The sequence below is a fragment of the Agelaius phoeniceus genome, chromosome 1 (assembly GCF_051311805.1).
Source record: "Agelaius phoeniceus isolate bAgePho1 chromosome 1, bAgePho1.hap1, whole genome shotgun sequence".
Classification (NCBI taxonomy): domain Eukaryota; kingdom Metazoa; phylum Chordata; class Aves; order Passeriformes; family Icteridae; genus Agelaius; species Agelaius phoeniceus.
This window is the reverse complement of record NC_135265.1, coordinates 145,953,003-145,973,322: the sequence shown is the minus strand read 5'-3', so window position 1 is coordinate 145,973,322 and position 20,320 is coordinate 145,953,003. Positions and strand designations below refer to the sequence as shown.

Genomic DNA, 20,320 nt, shown 5'->3' with positions numbered 1-20,320 from the left:
GCGGCGGCGGTGGCTCCGCCGTGCTCGTCCCGCGGCTCCCGGGACAGCATCCGCCGCCGGCTCCCCGCAGCCCCGCAGGCACCGCGCTCCCTGCGCTTTGCCCTCAACCCTTCCCGCTGCTGTTCCTCCTCCTCCTCCCTGCCACCGGGGAAGCCCCTGAGCCGGAGCACTCCCTGCCCCGGCCCGCGGAGAAGTTGGGATACTCCCATCTGCCTGCCCAGAGCTCTGAGTTTAGGGCGGGATTTTCATTCCCCGCTCTCTCGCTTTTTTTTAGATTTGGCGTATGATGTGATTTTTTTTTTCCTCCTCCTTTCTTTTTTTCCCTCCTTTTTTTTTCCCGTTGCCAAGCAAGCCGAGTGTCTGCGATGGATGGGAGCCCCGAGTCCCCCTCGGGCAGAGGCGCCCCGTGAGCCAGGGGTATGCCCCGCCGCCGGGGGAAAGCGGGCGGGCAGCCCCCGGCCGGCGGCTCTGGCGCCGTGACCGAGGATGCCCGAGACCTGGCTGCCTCTCCCCTCCTGCCCGAGCTCGCAGCGCTGCCGCTGACCACAGCCGCGGGAATTACAGCAACTCCCGGGCACCAGACCTCGGAGCGGAGCCCCGGGATCTCCGGAGAGAGGAGCTGCCCGCTGTGACCGGCTCTGCAAGGCGGCTGCCCCCACCCCTCCGTGCCTCCGGCCTCCGGATGGAGCCGAGGATCGCCCACCGGGCAGTGGGGCTGCGCCCGTAGATGCTCCGCTCCTTCCTGCTCCACCTCTTCTCGGAACCCGCGGCTCGGTTTCACTCCCGCGCACCGCTCCGAGGAGGGCGCGCACCGAGCCCGCCGGGGCGCCGGGGCTGCGCCGCAGCCGGGCTCCGCGGGATGCGGCTCCGCGGGGCGCCGCGGGAGCGGGCACGGGGCTCGGACCGCCTGCGCTAAGCGGGCGCAGCCGCCCCCCGGACCCCGGCGGCCAGCCAGCCCCGCCGCCAGCCGCACCGCCAGACCTGGGGACCTGCCGATAAATGTGATCCCCGCACCGCCACCCCGCCGCCGCCACCCGCCCTTCGACATCCCCTCCCTCCTCTCCTGCGGTTCCATCCCTCCCCCTGCTCCCCTCCCAAAGACGGTGGGTGCCCCCCCGCCCGCCAGCCGGTGCTCTGCCCCCCGCCAGTCACCGCCATGGAGCTCTCGGAGGTGCGGTGCTTGAGCGACAGCGATGAACTTTACACCATCAACAGGACTCCCCCCGGCAGCGGCAGACCCCAGCGCCTGCTGTGGCAGACGGCCGTGCGCCACATCACCGAGCAGCGCTTCATCCAGGAGCACAGCAGCAGCAGCGGCGGCAGCAGCAGCGGCGGGGGCAAGGGCTTCAGCTCCGACGAGACCTGCTGCCCCAACCACCACCCGCACCCGCCGCACCACCTCCGGCGGCAGTCGGCCGGACGGAGTTTGGCCAGCGAGCGCCACAACAACGGAGGCACCAAAGTCTTCCCGGAGGGCACAAGCAGCAGCGGAGACTTGGGCTTTCTGCCCCTGGACTGTGCCCCCAGCAACTCCGACTTCTTCCTCAACTGGGGCTATACATATCGTGGGGTGATCTTCCCCACTCTCCGCAACTCCTTTAAGTCTCGGGACTTAGAGCGCCTTTACCAGCGCTACTTCTTGGGTCAGCGGCGCAAATCTGAGGTGGTCATGAACATCCTGGACGTGCTGACCAAGCTGACCCTGCTGTTCCTCCACTTGACCCTGGCCTCTGCCCCCATGGACCCCATTAAGGGCATCCTCTTGGGCTTCTTCACTGGCATTGAGGTGGTGATCTGTGCCTTAGTGGTGGTCAGGAAGGACACGACCTCATACACCTACCTGCAGTACAGTGGTGTTGTCACTTGGGTGGCCATGGCCACGCAAATTCTGGCGGCAGGACTGGGCTGTGGCCTCCTTGGGGACGGCATTGGCTATGTGCTTTTCACGCTTTTTGCGACCTACAGCATGCTCCCGCTGCCACTCACCTGGGCCATCCTGGCTGGACTGGTCACCTCTGTCCTGCAGCTCGTTATGCAGCTGGTTATCCCCAGGTTTGCCGTGACTTCTCTTAACCAGGTACTGTGGTGAGGAGAGGGTGGGAACAATCCTATTTTTCCATCACCCTGAGTGAGAGGAGTTGTGGGGGGATGTCCCAAAAAATCCCTTCCCTTTTAATCAGGTGCTCAGAAGTTCATTACCTGGAGGGGGGATCATAGACAAAAATCAACCTTCTTGTTTTTCTTCTTCAGTCTCCCATTGCCCATCCCAGTGTTTCACCTCAAGCTGGGGGTTGGGACTTTCTAAGCACCCTGTCCCCTCTGCTTGTGTTCACTACATTTCTGTCTTTTGAAATAGCACTGGGGTGAGAAGCTCCTGGGGCAAGTGGGGAGGATGGGTCATTTATTATTCCCTTCCCTGACTTCCAGCAGTGGTTTGGGGTGTGAGATGACTGTCTTGGCCAAACTCTCCCGGTGACCCCATTTAACTGCTCATGCCTTTTAACTCTGAATCTGCTGGGGAAACTGGTACTTTTATATGTGAAGGGTAGCTTGATCTGAGCTATGGAAAAACAGGAGCAAAGCATGCTGCTCTTCTGCAAAGAGAAACCAGTGAAAACTCAGTGAAGCCAGAGCAAAGCTTCCCTGGGAGATTTGATGTGAGATCCTAGACTGTGTTAGAGGACACTAAGAATCCTTTTCTTCCAGTGGTCAAAGGACAAACACTGTTGTTCTGAATCCTTACAAGTGATGTTTAGGACAGAGTGCTGGTTACGTGGTAGAGTGTTGTGTGGTGCAGACTGCTGAGAAGCACTGGTCAGGATAGGTCTGAGGGGTTAAAACCAGGTCTCACCTGACTTCACACACAGATGACTTCTTCCACAGTAAAGTGAGAATGCATCAAACTCCCCATATCCCTGCAAGGCAAGAAATAGTGTGTACTAGGACAACTTAATCCTGGAAATTCTTGCTGCTCCCTTTTCCCTCCCTTTTCAGACTGTCACATCTCAGTGCTGTCAATATTTCATGGCAGACTATCATCTCCATTTGGCTTGCTCCACAGAATCGGGGAGGAAAGGGTGGATATACTGTCAGATAATCCCAAAAGGAGGGAGGGTACAGAGGAATTTGTTGCTGGTGGCATGTTATTTATATGAGTGTTGTGATGTGCACCTGGGAAGTGACTATCTTGCACCTGGAAGTTTGGTGTCCATGATTCTTGGGACACATCTACCTTCCTTAGACCCTGGTCCTCCTGAAACCCCTGCCCACCCCTGCCCATGCCCTTACTACATGCACTTGTTAGCTGTGGGCTGCCTCACCTCATGTCCCAGGGATTGGGCTCACCCTGTTTTGGGAAAAACTGCCCCAGTGTGTTGTGCGGGGCTGAGCCCTGTGAGACAATTAGGCTGTGGCAGAGTTGTTGCCCAGCCCTTGGTGATGTGCTGATGAATGAACTGCAGCCGCACGCCGTGTACTACTCCCATGCACTGCTGGTGCTGCTAGTGACGGGTCAAAAGCTGTGTGAGTTATGCTGATTTCTTAATTTACTTCCACGTCCTCTCCTGGAGCTGTGAGTAATGTGCTGCTATCTCATTACGCACCAGTATCACAGCTGTTTAGCTGCTATACACACACAACACACACATTTCCCAGGAGAGATACTAGTATCTGTGTTTTGCAGCCAGTTGTGTGAGCAAACTGCCCTGGAGTGATGCAAAATGAGAGATTACCAGCCAGATGATTGCCTTCATAAACTACACATATAAATCTCCTTAACAGGATCCACGCAGCTTCCCACACGTCGGTGCTGATTTACACCGGCTGTCCAGGGACCACTTAACACAGCCCGCCGCTTCGGCCCTTGGCCTCCAGCCCCTGCGGGAGAGGCCGGACCCTTCCCCGGCCCGGGGCTGGCTCCCACCCGATGCCAGAGGAGGTCGGAGGGGTCGGGGAGGCGCGGAGCGCGGCCTCGAGCGCTGTCCGCCCTCAAGGTGCTGAAGGCGGCGCGGCGCGGCCCGGGGGCTCCCTCCAGCGGCTCGAGGGGATCGGGGCCTCCCTCCAGCGGCCCCCGGGGACCGGGGGGCTCCCTCCAGCGGCCTGTGGGCATCGGGGGCTCCCTCCAGCGGCCCCGCGCGCACCAGGGGCTCTCTCCCTCCAAAGGCCCCGCGCGCACCGGGGGCTCTCTCCCTCCAGCGGCCCGCAGGCACCGGGGGCTCTCTCCAGCGGCCCGCAGGCACCGGGGGCTCTCTCCCTCCAGCGGCCCCGCGCGCACCAGGGGCTCTCTCCCTCCAAAGGCCCCGCAGGCACCGGGGGCTCTCTCCCTCCAAAGGCCCCGCGGGCACCGGGGGCTCTCTCCCTCCAAAGGCCCCGCGGGGACCGGGCCCGCCCGCGACCTTGCGGCCCGGACCCCACGGCCCTCACCCTCCCGGGCCACCCCTCGCAGGGCAGGCATGGAGCTGGGCCCCGAGGCTCCGGAGAGCCGCACCTGGTGCCCGGGCGAGGCACAGACCTACTTTGGCGGTTTTCTAGCCTTGCACCATTTTCTTACTTTTGGCAGAGGATTGCTGAGCCCTCTCGAGTGTTAGAGGATGAGGGTTTTTGCGGCTGGTGAAGGATGTAGCATTGTTGCTTCACAGGTGAAAACAGATAATTTAAATGACTGTGCCATCAAGGTTAGGTAGAAATCTTTGGGCCAACAAAGATTTCTTCCTCCTGCAGGCAAAACATTCTCTTTTATCACAAGGCTTATTTTCTCCGGGAAAAGACAGCATCTTCCCTTCAAAGAAGCTTTACAAGACTAAATGAACTATTTGATTATGTAGCAATATCTGTGAGCATCTTGCTCTGCCTCAGGATGCAGACAGACACTTACACTGGACAAAACCCAGGAATTAAAGTATGCAATGAAAGAAAAAGCAGATGGTAAAACTCTGATCATGCTACAAACAATGTGTTTTCTACTGATTTTTTAAAAATCTAGATTTCATACAGGGAAAATACTGAATTCACTTCAAAAAAAAAAAAGTCCTGAGTCAATTTAGTACTGTATCCAGAGTAGCCTCCATGGGCAAAATGGTTGTGACTCTCTTAGTCACACAGGTATAAGTCAGTCATACATCTATCTAAACTCATAAAGCTGCAACAGTTTACACAAAAGGAAAATCAAGTGCCTTGATGTGTTTTCCCCTAACCTCTTGGTTAAGTTTACTGACTTAGCTAGGTTTCACTGAAAAGTTTGTTTAGAAGCAGGTCAAACCATTGCTAATGCTTCATACAAGCATGCAGTACTGCTGCCTGGTTCACTATCTGCTGTAGTTTTCATGTATTATCATGAATACAAATAATTTATTTGTTTTCCTTTCTTTTCTTGCAGTAATTCTTAAGATGTCACCTGATTTTTCTTCCCTAGCATCCTAGAAAAAGGTGAAGGAGAAAGGCTTGAAATTAGATTTTTGTAAAGTAACAAGAACAAAAGCTCAAAAATAGACTTACTAATTTCAATCCTGCTAAGTGTTGAATATTTCTGGGGGGATATGATCACTCTTAAACCCATCTGACTCCAGGCTGAAGTGCTGAGGAATGTGCTGCTGCTCTGCTTGAGGGGAACCATGAAAAAGAGACTGATACCATGACTTAGGTTAAGACTGCACTGGTACCGATTAAAGATTGGTTCAGGAAGCAAATGAGAATGAAAGATCTTACTGGTAAACAAGTGCAGTGCATGGATTTGTGTGCCTGGCCAGATACCATGATGGGATAGTGTTTGTCTCTGACCTTCCCCAAAATGAATGTTTTATCTATATTCCATTTATTTTTACTTTTTCCTGGGTAACAATGTATGCAACCCAAAATTTCAAAGACCACATGTGTTTCAGGCATATGGGGCAGAACAAACAACTCAGAGCTCCTTCATATTATGTAACATAGGCAGATGATAATATAGACATGAGTTTTGACAGGCTTGAAATTATGTAAGCTACACACATCCTCTGGATTTTAATCCTCTGCCTTTTCACTCTTCATTCACATAAGCAAATTCCACCAGAGTCAGTAAGAATACTCTCATTACTACATCACATTTATAAGGGATACCTTGCAGAACCAAGTCCTAAATTATGTATATTAAATAAAACTTTAAAAATACATTTAGAAATAACCTTAAAGTGGATAATACTAAGGCTGGGTAAACTCATTCTTTTCCCTCTATCTTTCCAAGCCTAGGCAGTTCTGTGAACTATTTTTTTCCCAGATCCTCTCTGTGTGTTATTAATAGAGGGAAAGGCAGAATTTATGAAGTCACAAGGAGCCCTACAGAGATAAATCTGTGTAATTGTACAATGGAAACTGACAGCTTTTGCATGCGAATTTCAGTTGCATGTTTTCCAAAATCTGATCATAGATATCAGTATATGAGTATATGCAAAAACATCCTCATCTCTTCAAAATTTCTGCTAAATGCTTGTGGAAAATCTATCCAATCTTTAAAATATAAGGACATTTCAAAGTTAACTACCATTTGAGAAGCAGAATCAAAGCACTCAACCTTTCTCCTCATGTTTGCTTTTGTAGCATTATTTGCTATGCATTTTTCTGCCATAGTCTTTTGTGGGCTACTTATAAACTGAGTGTGTGATTTTAGACTGGATTACGAACTGCTTTCCTTTTATATCCTGTAATATCACCTGACCAGTATCAGTGGGTCACAGCTTAATTAGATTAGCATTGGATACACTTTTCTTTGGAGTAGCTGCATCATTGTTGTGCTAAGTAGGGCAAATGCACTAAGTATATTTACAATTTGATGATTAATTGCCTCCAATATATAGGAACTCAGGCAAAACCATGAATGAAACCTGCTTTCATCAGTGAATTTCAGCTTACAACAGTCAATATGCTTGCTCTCACTAAAACTTACCTCCCTAGATTTGATATGACTTTTTTTTCTGCTGTCAAGGCACTTCTGGGTTGCTGTCAAGGGTTTGTTTATTGCTTGTTCGTTGTTTTTCATGGCCTAGAAAGAGGCATGTGCTCCAAAACAGCAACATCTAATGTGAAATAATCACATACCAGAGCAGTGCACTTACAGCTCACAGTTAACAGCAGATCATGTTTGAATGATCCTTATTAGCCTGTACAGAAGTCTGAAGGGGATAAACATCTCTAGTTCAGCTTCTTACTGCACTTCTCAACAGTTCAATGATGTCATGGGAATAGGAAAGAGAAGGCAAAACTGGAGCTGTTCAAGGGATTAGTCTTTTTCCAGAAGGCGGGGAAGGTTGAGGGTAGGACAACTTCTCCTTACCTTTTCATATTTCCAGAATATCTGGCTATGCAGGAGATAAACTACAGTGTTTCACATAAAAGGTGAAATTTAGTAAACAGAAAAGAAATTACACTTTTAAATGAATGCTTGGGTTGATGGAAACTCCAAACCTGAAAATCCTTACTCAGCTCCTGCCTGGCACTCCATTCCTGTAGGCACACATGTATAATGGTCTGGGCCAGTGGTCAGTGCTGTGGTGGGCAATGGGCTGAAAGGAAGCACCCACTGGGTGGTGGCAAGTGGGTCCTTTTCAAAGTGGCAACCTGTCACAAGTGGAGTCCTCAGGGAATCAATATTGGGCTCAATGCTGCTTAATGTCTTTATAAGTGATCTGGAAGATGGGATCAAGAGTACCCTTATAAAGTTTGTCCATGGTCTCAAACTGAGTAAGGAAAGGAGAAGCCCCCCTGTAGGAAGATCTGGATTGTCTGGAAGAGTGGGCTAGCAAGTACCCTATGTCCTTGTCAACAAGAACAAGTGTAAGATGTTGGATCTAAAAAACATAACCCGGGATTGCAGCACAGGCTGGGAATCTGCCTGGATGGGAAGCAGCTTTATAGAAAGGGATTTTGGAGTCCTGGTGGACAACAAATTCCGAATGAGTGACCCGTGTGCAGCTGGGCAGAGGAGGCCAGCAGGAGGCTGGGCTGCTGACATCCCCAGCAGAGATCAAGAAGTCATTATCTCACTTGATTCAGCATTTGCCTGGCCTGGAATACTGTGTTCAGGTTTGGTCCCAGCTATACAAAAAAGATGTGGACTGGCTGGACAAACTCCAAAAAGAGGCCACAAAGATGAGCAAAGAAGGGGGAAGTCAGACAGATGTATGGGAAAAGGCTGAGAGAACTTGGTTTTTTCAGCCTTGAAAAAAGGAAGCTTAGGGGAGACATTTTCACCCTTTTAGTATTTAAAGGATGGCAACAAAGATCAGACCTTTCTTACAAGGAGTCTTATAGAAAAGTTGAGGGGTAATGTGTAAAATTAACTCTTGGGGAGATTATGATTGGACACAAGATGAAAAATATTTGCAATGAGAATAATCTCTCCAAGGAAGTGGTTGATTGAATGACATTGGACAATTTTAGGATTCATCTGGACAAGATGCTGGGCTATCTTGTCTAGACTGTGCTTTTGACAAGAAAGGCTGGACCAGCTGATCCTTGAGCTCCCTTCCAAACTTGCATTCAATGTGTCTGTGACTATAAGATCACATTTCTCTAAGTATAGCCTTCTTGCCCTTAATTGTGCCTCTGTTTCTGTGCACCCCATGAAATGTCTCAATAACTTTAAGTTTCCTACCCTACCCAGCATCCAAACACTGTTCTACTTGCAACACATTTTGCAGTTCTACTACACACACAGCACCTGCCCAATGTCAAAGTCAGTAGAGAAGGTTATTGTGCTCTTCCTCTGTGTAACAAATGTGGTAATGAAAATATTCCAGGGATTTGGTAGACCAAGGTTTGAATCCCTTTTTCCCTAGAGGAGATTGAAGTCTGTGTCTTACCTCACCAGAGAGTTTCCAAAGCAAACTCATTCCTAGCACAGCTGTCGTTCTGTGAAGATAAAAGTTTAAGATTCAATGTGAAAAAAGAAAAATTTAAAAAACAATAATACTGACTCTGTAACCAACTGTTTATGGAATTCATCACTAGAGGTGTCCTTACTCAATATTTTAGTGTTTTATATAATGTTGTTAAATCATTCTCTTGAACACAGGTCCCAAACAGCAGACTGTACAGTTGGATCTCCACTCTGACCTGGTGAATTTTGAACCTCTTTTTCAGAGTGCTGAAAAGCCCAAGTACGTAGTGGAAAACATCACAGTGATTGTGTAAATCAGGGAAACCAAGAGGAATTAGAAAAAATTGAGGTTTTAGACATACTCCCTGCCTTCCATAGTTGCAGAGTCTTTTTGCATACTGTGCAAGGATCTGTAAGACTATGGTGGCATTCAACATAGGCTTCTGAATTAAACTCTAGTAGTTGTGTGTCTGCAAATGAGTTGCTCAAGGACCTTGAGCTTGCTTTGTGGCTTATGAGCCATTTTTTCTTTATCTTGCCTTTCTTACAATGACAAGTTCTGTCACTTGCTGTCTTCTTGGTGCAGTGCAGCTTGTACCTATCAGGAGTGCAGAAAGGACTGTAAAGTTTCAATCTGACCCGAGGAGGGAGATGAATGCAAATGACTGGGTTAGTGCTGCAGTGAATCTTGAGCATTTTGTTAGCAGTCTCAGTCATTCAAACCAGGGATGGAAGAGACCATCAAAAGTGATCAAGTACAAAAATCCTGAGGATCTGGCATTTCTTGAAACTAAAGATTTTTCTAAGTGATATTAAGATGTTAAGACCTGACTTACTCACAGGCTTCATTTAGATCCTTGATTTAAAGCCCACATAATGAGTAGAAAGAATCCCATAGATATTAGGATTTTTAGGTGAATCATGAAGATGACTTGTCAGGATTCTCTTTAGGGAAAGTTTTGCCGTGAATCCACAGTTCTTCTGAAAAAGAACTCAAATGTAGACATCCAGCTCCTCCAGGAATCTCTCTGAATAAGCTGTGTCATGCTTATCTCTCCAAACAGCTAGGTCTGCTGACAGAGATACCAGTGTGGTGCTGCTTAACCTAGAACAAAAATATCAGGAACTGTACACAGGATGAAGTGCAAGGCAGGCAGCCATTGCCTGACAGAGGAATGTCTTGTCATACGAGTTGTATTTATTAGCAACTATTTAAAGAAATGCTGCTATTTCATTTGCCAGCTTCTCCTGCTGCAAGGTTTCATGCAGTTAGCTCTAGAGGAGAGAGAAAGTTCATTAATTAACCATTGCTGCAGTCTGTGAAGCAGCTGAAGTATATCAGTGTAAAAAAAAATCAAAACTAACACAAGCCATTTTTTTCCACAATCACAACAAATAATTGTACTTCTTCCAAATAGTCTGATGTTAGTGTTATGATTTTATATTATGCATTAGCTTAAATTTAGATAGCAGTAGCCCTGAGTATAAATGAAATGTCTGAGTTCAATAATATAATTTTTTACTTCAATTTTATTTTTCAATTTTGATTTAGTCATCACTTTACAATTTTGTATTTTCCTCTATATTTGCTTTCCTTTCCCTTAAAAAAACCCCAGAAATTCTTCTTTAATTAAATTAATGGAAGCTTTCAATATTGTCAGAATCTTCATTTTGAGAATCAGTTTATGTCTTTGGGCTGATCTAATCTTTAGGCACTATACTTATACTATATTATATACTTATACTATATTTCTCCTTTGTTCAAACTCTCCTGCTTCATTTACCTTAGAACTATTCAGGGAGGGAGCTATCTATTCTGTGTTCCTTGCATTAGGTCTGCCATCATAGAAGGCTCATTCATACATCTGTAAATATCACCACAGTGAAAAGAAGAAATAGTAAAAAAGCAGGAAAATGAATGAGCACAGAAAAACTAAATTATATTACATGATATTACATGATATGACATGATATTGCATGTAGCAGATGTTATATAATTCTGGAGATAGAATTTAAGGTAAATAAATTACTTAGATCTCAAGGAAGTTATTCAAATAATGGCATAAGATCTAGATATACATTCTTTTATCCTATGATCCTCTTTTCATATGGGAAAGTACCTCCAATGCTCATTAATATTAATAAGCTTCATAAGCATACTAGACAGGGTTATAATTGACATGGAAATCATCCCACATGTGCTCAGTATGATTTATTATGCAGATATGCTTGTTCTTTTAGAGGAAGGAGTAATATTCACCACAGATTTGAGCTAGGGATTGGGAATGAGGATCATACCCATTCCATCACTAAATCAATCATTGGTCTGTGGTGACCCACAGATATTTTTATGCATTTCAGAGCTTCATTTGATTTGAAAATTTTCCTTCCTCAGCTGCTGTTATAAGTGACTAATATTCAATTTCTTTGAGAGTTTTGTGTAAAACATCTCAACATCTTCTACGATGCATCAAAAGAGGAATACTGCATTGACTTCTTTCAGCCATGCATATTTTTGTTGAAATATGAATCCATTGAATATAGTGGGAATGCATGCATTTAACTTTATTCTTTCTTTAAAGACCTTGTTCCACATCATTCTCTTCAGAATTGGAAGGTATGTCCTATAAGGAGAAGTTAAGAACTCTCTAGTATGGAGAAGAGGAGGCTGAGGTGTGACCTCATTGCTCTCTAACAGCTTCCTGAGGAAGGGAGGGGGAGAGAGAGAGATGTTGAACTCTTCTTCCTGAGATCCATTGACAGGACATGTGGGAATGGTCCAAAGCTGGACCAGGGAAGTCAGAGAATAGACACTAGGATGCATTTCTCTACGCAGAGGGTGTTCAAATATTGGAACAGGCTCCCTAGAGAGGTGATCAATGCCCCAAGGTTGTCAGGATCTAAGAGGCATTTGGACAATATCCTTAATAATGTGCTTTAACTTTTGATGGCCCCTGAAGTGGTCAGGCAGCTGGCTTTTATAAGTACCATGAAACTGAAATATTCTATTCTATTCTATTCTATTCTATTCTATTCTATTCTATTCTATCCTGATCATCAGTGACTCTAACAGCCACCAGTAAAAGGAGATGTCATATAGGTGGAAAAGGACCTGGGTTGCTGGTCAACAGCTGCCTGAACATGAGCCAGGGTGTGCCCAGGTGGTCAAGAAGGCCAATGGCAGCTGGCCTGGATCAGCAATAGTGTGGCCAGCAGGACCAGGGCACAGATTATCCTCTTGTACTTGGCACTGGTGAGGCCACACCTCAAATCCCTGTGCCCAGTTCTGGGCCCCTCACTGCAAGAAAGACATTGAGGGGTTGGAATGTGTCCAGAGAACAACAGAACTGGGGAAGGGTCTGGAGCACAAGTCTGAGGAGGAGTCTGGGGGTGTTCAGCCTGGAGAAAAGGAGAATCGGGGGACCCCTTATCACTCTCTACAACTGCCTGACAGGTGGCTGTAGCCAGGTGGGGGTTGATCTCTTTTCCCAAGTAATGAGAGACAGGACTAGAGAATGTGGCCTCAGATTTCCCCAGGAGAGGTTTAGATTACATAATGGGATAAATTTCTTCATCAAAAGAATTGCCAAGCACTGGAACAGGCTGTGCATGGGAGTGGTGGTGTCACCATCCCTGGAGGGACTTAAAAGTCATGTAGGTGTGACACTTAGGGACATGGTTTAGTGATGGACTTAGCAGTGCTGGGTTAACAGCTGGGCTTAATGATCTTAGAGGTCTTTTCCAGCCTAACTGATTCTATGATTCTTTATAGTAACTTATTCTTGAAACATTTAGGGTGTACTATACCTCAAAATGATCAGGGAGATTTACAGGAGATTCCTCAAGGATCTGAAGTTCCTTGAGAGAAGCCAGTGAAAATTCTTTTTTGAGACTTAAGCAGAACTTAAGTCATATGAAACTTGCCTAAAGGGCTTTACAAGTTCAACAAATTGCTGTAAAACCATTTTTACATTCCAAATGTAGGCAAATGCCACTCTGACTGATGCTAGGACAATTTACATGTTCTCTGCAATCCTGAGAGTAATAGCAGTTTGCTGACAACAATAGGAAAAGAAGAATTTATTACATGTACTTAATTTGTGCTAATAGAATTGCTTTTGTCTGCTGTGTTCCATTAGCCACCTTAGAGGCTGTAAGAAATGCCAGAAGTGCACATGAAGTGCTCCTATTTTCTATGTGATGGTACAGGATGGTAGGCCCCCATTAATCTTATAATCTCAATAGCTCTTCTTTCTTAGAAATTATTTTTTTCAATGGCTTATTACTTTCTTCCCTGTAAAAGTACTTGTGTCTGGTTATTCTTAAGGTACATTTTCTGATGACAACCACTCCTCTTTGATAACACTGCTTGGTATATTATGTAACACAAGCATTCAGTTACTTCAAATCTCATCAACAATCAAAGCTTTAAGTACAGAACTCTCCAAGGCAATGTGACTTTGGAGAACGAGTGTAAGAAAAACTCTCATATGCATAAAGATTGGTATAAGTTTAAGTTGTTCAATGTCCCCTAGGTTTTGTACAACGATTGTAAGGTAGTTGCTCCATTCCTCTTCAAGCAGTTAACAGAACTTTGCTGGCCAGATTGCTTTCCATGACACCAGAACATGCTAACTTCCACACTGAGTTTAAAAATGGTCTATCCAAGTGAATTTATTAAAGAACACTTCTGGTGGTGTACAAGAAGGAAGAGGATTTGAGATCACTTCTAGTTTTCTTTTGCAATGCAAAGCTTCTTTACTTTGACTTGACCTAGTTGTTTTTCTTAATCTAAAAGCAATGTATACATCTAGTAAGATTTAATATTTAAATTTCTAAAGGTTCAGACCAATTCATAGATTTACATATTTTTTTATTATATGATGCAAATACTCAGCAAAAGTAATGCTGTGAAATTTCATGCTTTTATTCCTTTTTTTGTAACTTGCTTTCAGGCTCAGTAATTACATTTGCAAGTCAAAATAATATTTACTATGTCCCTAAAGTTTGTGTATATCTGAAGATGGTTTATAGGTGCAATTTAAAAATGGAAAATATGCACACCATTAATTAAGAGATGTTTTTTCTAATTACTATCATTAAACTATAATCTGGAAATCAAACTGTCATATTCTGGCTAACAGCAATATGGATTCAGAAGCTGCAGATTTTAAGAGAGCTTGAAAGGTGTTTAGTCAAAGCTTAGTACAAGGAAAAAAGAAAATGCTAGAGTATCCTACAAATAAGGAAATCATTAAATATCCAAATCATAAACACATAAATACACAGAAAACCCCCAGATTTTCTTGCAGACTTTGTACAAAACTTGTGGTCTCCAAAACATGGAAGGGTAGATGGTTAGCTACCGAGTTAGTCCAGAGAAGGGCTATGAGGAGCTGCCAAATGAGGAAAGGCTGAGAGAGCTGGGACTGTTCAGGCTGGAATGAGAAGGAACAGGGGTGTGTGAGGGGTGGTAATCTGATAATTATGTATGAATAGATTACTCTAAAGTAAGGAGACAAACTTTTCTCAGCAGTGCCCAGAGACAGGATGATAGTCAATGTGCATGAACTGAAATTCAATAAATTCCACTTCTACATAAAAAAAATCCTTTTTTACTCTTAATGTGAATGAGTGCTATGACAGGTTGCCTAGAGATGTTGTGAAGTCTTCATTCTAGGGAATTTTCAAAATCTGACTGGACAAGATCCTAAGCAGCTTGCAGGTGATCCTGCTTTGAGGGAGATCTGACAATATGATCTCCAGAAGCCCTTTCCATTCTGTGGTAGCAGTACAGGTATTGTTTCAAGAATGCAGATACAAAGATCTACTGAGGATCTGGAGGGCAGACCTAACATGGGAACCCAGACTGAACAAGGTTACATGGTCATGTGCAAAGCACATTTCCTGTGATCACAGGGTGACACCTGGTTTACATGCTGTGCCTTCTGCACAGACTTCAGTCCATTCTAGCCCCAAGTCATGGGAGGGCCTTGCCTGCAGGTCTGTGTCATAGAATCATGCAATCATTTGGGCTGACAAAGACACTTTGGATCATCAAATCTAACCATAAACCTAAGACTACAGAGTCTACCACATGTCATCAGTTCTCATTTCTTCATGGGATTTGTTTTATGGGCTTATCACCATCGCATGGTTCAAAGTTCAAAGCAGCAACCTTGTCTTCCCCATCCCCATCTATGGACATCAAGCACTGCCAGAGCACAAGCTTACAGCAAACATCAGATACATGCTCCTCCATGCTTCTTTTGGGTAACAATTCTGTCTCCACTTCCTAGATCTCTGTGGTCTGTGCAATATTACAGGTGGAAAAGTTTGAAAAATAAGGTGGAAGAGTTTGAAAAATATTAGTAAGACATGTCTTTCTTTCTACCAGCAAAAAAAAATAAATTCTTCAACCAGTACCAATCCCTCAGTTTCACATGGTGCGATTGCTATGTTAATGTTAATTTGATATAAATGTGAGAGTGTGTGTGTGTGTGTGTGTGTGTGTGTACTGTGGTCTCCCTAGGGCTTTCTCAGCAGTCTTAAGTGCCAAAGAAAGCTGGAGGCAGCTTTACCCTCAGGCAGTCAGTCTACCAAAGTTAGAACAATGTTTTGAGCAACAGATCCATCTATCCAACAACTCTCCCTTAAAAAAAAGAAAAGTAGAAACTAACCTTCTGCCAAAAAAGCACTGATGATTTTTAAAAATACTGTTTTCAGTTGCTGTGGATCCTGCTTATTTTCATTTCTTCTCAGGATAGAGGATCACTCTAAAATGAAGAGACAGCTGTGACAACTTTCAAATATGGAAGGGGTTGCTACAGAGAGGAAGAAATAAATTGCTCTTTGTTTCATCTATGAGCGATTGTGACATGATGGGTTAAGTTATTCCATGGAATAGTTACATTAGATAGAACAAGAAATTTTGGAAAAACAATCTAATAACAGTATCTTCAATAACCTCATTTTGCTTGGAAGGTTTTACCTTGAGGTATAATTAAACAGTTTAGTGAGACAATTTTTAGGAGTGATTTAGGTAATAACCAGGACCTAGGAGCATGGGTTAAGTGACTTATCAAGGTCCTCTCGTGCCCTACTTTCTATAATTAAATGAAACTTGCTCCTAATTTTGACTATGATGCAAAGTGTTCTCACCCCCAGTTTCAAAAGAAGTAAACAATTTCATATATATAATGATTGCTGCCCTGAGGCTGATGGATTACTCTGAATTATTTTAATTTATGTCGCCTGAAATGCCACAGCTTTGGGTATTTATATTTGTGGTTTGCTACAGAATTTTTTGATCAAATAATAGCCAATAATATGGTGCAAGAAAATGACAGAATCTGATTGTCTCTTCCAAGAGAGTAACAACTGGTGGAAAGGCTGTGTTGCTAATAAAGTCATGTAAACTACAAAGCCAAAAAACCAAAGAGTGAATTTATTGATTGAATAGGAGCTATTTTTGCCCATTGAAATTTTCAGATCATCATCAGCTCATTTCACTTCACCTTTAATCTTCCTCATCTTATATCATTATCCTAGTCAGATTTATTTATTTTCATGGATATCTATCTATCTATCTATCTATCTATCTATCTATCTATCTATCTATCTATCATCTATCTATCTATCTATCTCCATGAAAATAAATATATATTTATGTGTGCATATATATATATATATATATATATATATATACACACACATAAATATATTCAGAGGAGCAGTGTTATTTTAGATTCTTTCTATTGTATAAATGTGCATATACCACTTAATTATAAAGAATAAGAATTTTCTTGGATGTTCCTGCTCTAAGCAAATATTGCACTCATTGTGTACATTAAAAGATACATCTCAGAAATCTTTGGGACTACAGCTGACTTTAGGACTCTTCCTAGATATGTGGTGCACATGAAAATAAAGGAAACAATATAGGAATACATAAGTAAATACAGAGATTGATTACCTGTGTACCTGGAGCATCATTAAGAGGTGGAAGAGTCCTGTCTCTAACTTTGCATCTAAAAATCCATCTAAACTCTGGGAATGCTCATGGAACATCTTGTCTCTTGCCAAGTTTCTCCATGTGTGACACCCCCAACAGGTTGATTTGACCTGAGGATACTTTCTGTCACTGCAGTACCAGAGCTCCCTCCATAGGGCTGAGCATCCTGCTCTGACACCAACAGGGAATTGGGGTTTTACTGTGGAACAGACACAAAATATTTCCTTCCTTCTCCAATAAAGAGAAATGCCTTCGTAGCAGACAATTTTAACTTGAGGAACCTGTTGGCTAATGTTCTCTTCAAGGGCAATAAACTCTGACCTTGGCAGGATATTTTAATCCAGTTTTCATGTCGTGAAGGGCAATTCACTCTTTCAGCAAAATGCTTTCATTCACAGACTACAAAATCATTAGTAGTCATTCAGAGTAATTATTCAGACAACTTTAATGAAAGATTCTCAGACAACCATTTCTACTCCTGCTAGACACGGGACTCTCTTTGAAAAATGAGTACTTTGCAAATTATGCTGGATTTTTTGTTCAAGAGGGATGATGGTATTAAACACACAGGCAAAATACAGTTACTCTTGTTCTTAGTGGAAGTCAGGTGGTAGGTAAAGGTAGGACATCCTGGGTTATTCATCATAATAATAATTTTAAAGCTGATTGACAGTGTATGCATTTTTCTAGATGTCTTGTCATCCAGCAAAGAGTTTTTATTGAATACTGAGTCAGCATGAGCTGAAACCCCCCAGAGGAGAGATTTTGCAGCTCTGAGTGGCAATCACTCTTCCATTTCAGTTTTCCAGTTGAACTGGGAGCTGAGGAGTGCCACATGCTTCCCACAAGCTGCAGGTGTGTTCTGAAACTTAAATATTTCTGTGTTGCCACATTTTCCCTTCTGGAGGCCACCAGACACTTATCAGCCTAAGAAAGGCATTTCCACACCTAAAAGTCTGAGGTTTTCAGAAATGCAGCAATTGCACTGCTTTACTGCTTACTAGGGAAATATAAAAGATGTGAGGGTGGAGTTTGGGGTTTTTCCAAATTCTTCCAAGAACTGAAAATTTTAACATAGAAACACACACACTTTTTTAAAATTAGCACTTCATAAAACTGTTCTGGTTCTCCATATTTATCTTGCTTGTCTCCAGGTGTTGTTCCCCAATACTTGTATTTTTAATATCATCTTGTGGGGCACTTAGTCACATAGTTCTACTTCTATAATCAACATTTTTCTCCTTAAAAGCAATAACTGGCATGATTTAGAGTCCTTTTTGTAAACTCTGTAAAATACTATATAGGAGCATATCAGAAGGTAAGAAAGAAGACCAAAATGCCTGGAAAAAGTAATTTATGATCTACTACATGGTGTATTTATTGGAAAAATATGTAAGGCTTGTACTCATATAATGATTAATCATGCTGACAAATGGATGTGAATATTCATGAGGATGACAACATAGAGAAGTCATTTGAACTTGTTCCTGTTTCTATCTAGAATTTGATATAGATTACACACGTAGCTACTGTACAGTGTCAGCTGTGAGATATCAGCTTTATATCAGCAACTAGTGAGTTCATGGTGCTGTCTACAGACATGCTGGAGCCTTATTTTAATTTAAGGACAGAAAATTTCTCTTCTTTTTTTTTTTTTCTATTTGAAACAATCTGATCAATGCTAACTGGCTGAGTGGCAAAACTTGTGCAGTAAGAACTGATTTCATCCTTGCAGGGATACCAAAATATTCAAATTGTTATCAGGAAGGAGCCATAAGCAATTCCTTAGGATTTCTGAAATGCTTTATTTCACTCATGTTTTGATATCCAACAGATCAAGAATGTTGGAAGAGAATGCTTAAAAAACCATCAGGGTCAGGAGAATATCTCCATCAAACAGATGGAATCCGGATCAAGCCTTAAACTCAATGAAGTGTCATTGAACTCTGTCATTACCTGTGACCTTTCTCCTTCAACCCTTTCATAATTTAACTACTAGAGCTGTCTGGCTTTCAAAAAATATTAACCAGTTGGAAGACCAATTTATGAAACTGCTTGTCTTTGGTTTTCTTTTTTAAAGCTCAGAAGTAATGTTCTCTCCCTTGCCTGAAATTCCAGCAAGAAATCAACTTTATCAGCTAATTCCTGGCTGAAATGATGGGGTGGTTTTTGTGCCACAAAACACAGTGTCATCAGGCTTGGTATTCATATGCCAGCATGTCCAAAACCACACTCAATTTCTTTTCAAGCACTGGTTTGCTTGAGTGCTCCTAGGAGCACAATATTTATGTATCCTGACTACAGTGATATTGACTTAAATATTAAATCTGTGAGCTAAATACTCACTAAGACCAAACACTGTTTTGCTCAAGAAAATTTCCCTTTGAAGACAATCAGCTTCTGTGTGAGCAGGTAAACACTGACCTTGCTACTGAGTTGGTTCCTTTACACAACCCAAACTGCAAAAATGTCCACATCATTCATGGCTGTGCATTGTATCAAATCCTGTACCCAGCCATCCTTATGTAAATAATCTGAGGGGCTTCTCTTGTTATTTTATGTCCACCAAGTTTTAACAGTCTCCAGCAGCATTCCTTGTATCAGCAGGATTCATTATTCAACATCAGAGACAGAGGTTGTTTTGCTTTGCGTCATTTATTTAATATTCCATGAACAGTCCAGTTTCTGTTTCTCCTGCTTATACAAGCAGGGAAAACAAAGGCATGGCTTGTATTATCAGGCAAGGAGAATTTGGCTCACGGTAAATATCAGGGTTTGAAGTTAATCCCATCCTTGTTTTAAACCAGAATAAGCCACTGCCTTCAAAGGAATTAGTCCTAAATCACACCACTGTCAGTGCAAAATGAATCCTGCACTATATGTCTCCTCTGCTAGCAAAGTGTCAGGAGAAGCCTAATCCTTCATTATTTGTCTCTGGTATATTCTGTCAGCCAAGGACTGAATAAACTCTTTTCCACAGCACTCTCTGTACTTTTGATGTCAGTTTGACTTCTTCTAGCTCACCACACTGAAGCGTTCACCATGACTAATAGCAGAACAACACCCACAGGTTTCACAAAGGAAAATGTTTGTCCTCGCCTAACTCTCTGAGATAAAGTTTTAATCCAGCAGGTCTGGAATGTTGTAACCTCTCATGGCTTTTGTCTGGTACATTTCCATTTGCTCCCATGTCCTTTCTGTATTTTCCTAATATTTTATATTAGGGTATCCCTAAATGATAGCTTAAAAAATCTTGATAAAGCAGACTTTAAAGGAAATATCAAATAACATTAGATATCAATAAAATCCCTGTTTAACATTGAATGACTCATGTCATCTGCTGTGCCTAAGACATGTTCAGTTCAGCCCTGGAGGACAAAGTCTCCTGGGCCCTATTACAAATCCCCAGCCATTCTAAAGTTTTCCTCACAAGTTCATCCAAATCTTCCTGGGCTCTC

General features: G+C 43.4%; 1 protein-coding gene across 2 annotated transcripts in view; it reads left to right on the top strand.

Annotated features, from left to right (window-relative positions):
* The first annotated feature begins 1,084 nt into the window (after positions 1-1,084).
* ADCY8 (adenylate cyclase 8) overlaps positions 1,085-20,320 on the top strand; it is a 116,180-nt gene continuing 96,944 nt past the window's right edge. For both annotated transcript variants that reach the window (XM_077189043.1, XM_054632042.2), the window contains exon 1: positions 1,085-2,077. In XM_077189043.1, coding sequence (XP_077045158.1) covers positions 1,157-2,077 — 921 coding nt within the window. In that variant the 5' untranslated portion in view covers positions 1,085-1,156. The remainder of the gene's footprint in view (positions 2,078-20,320) is intronic.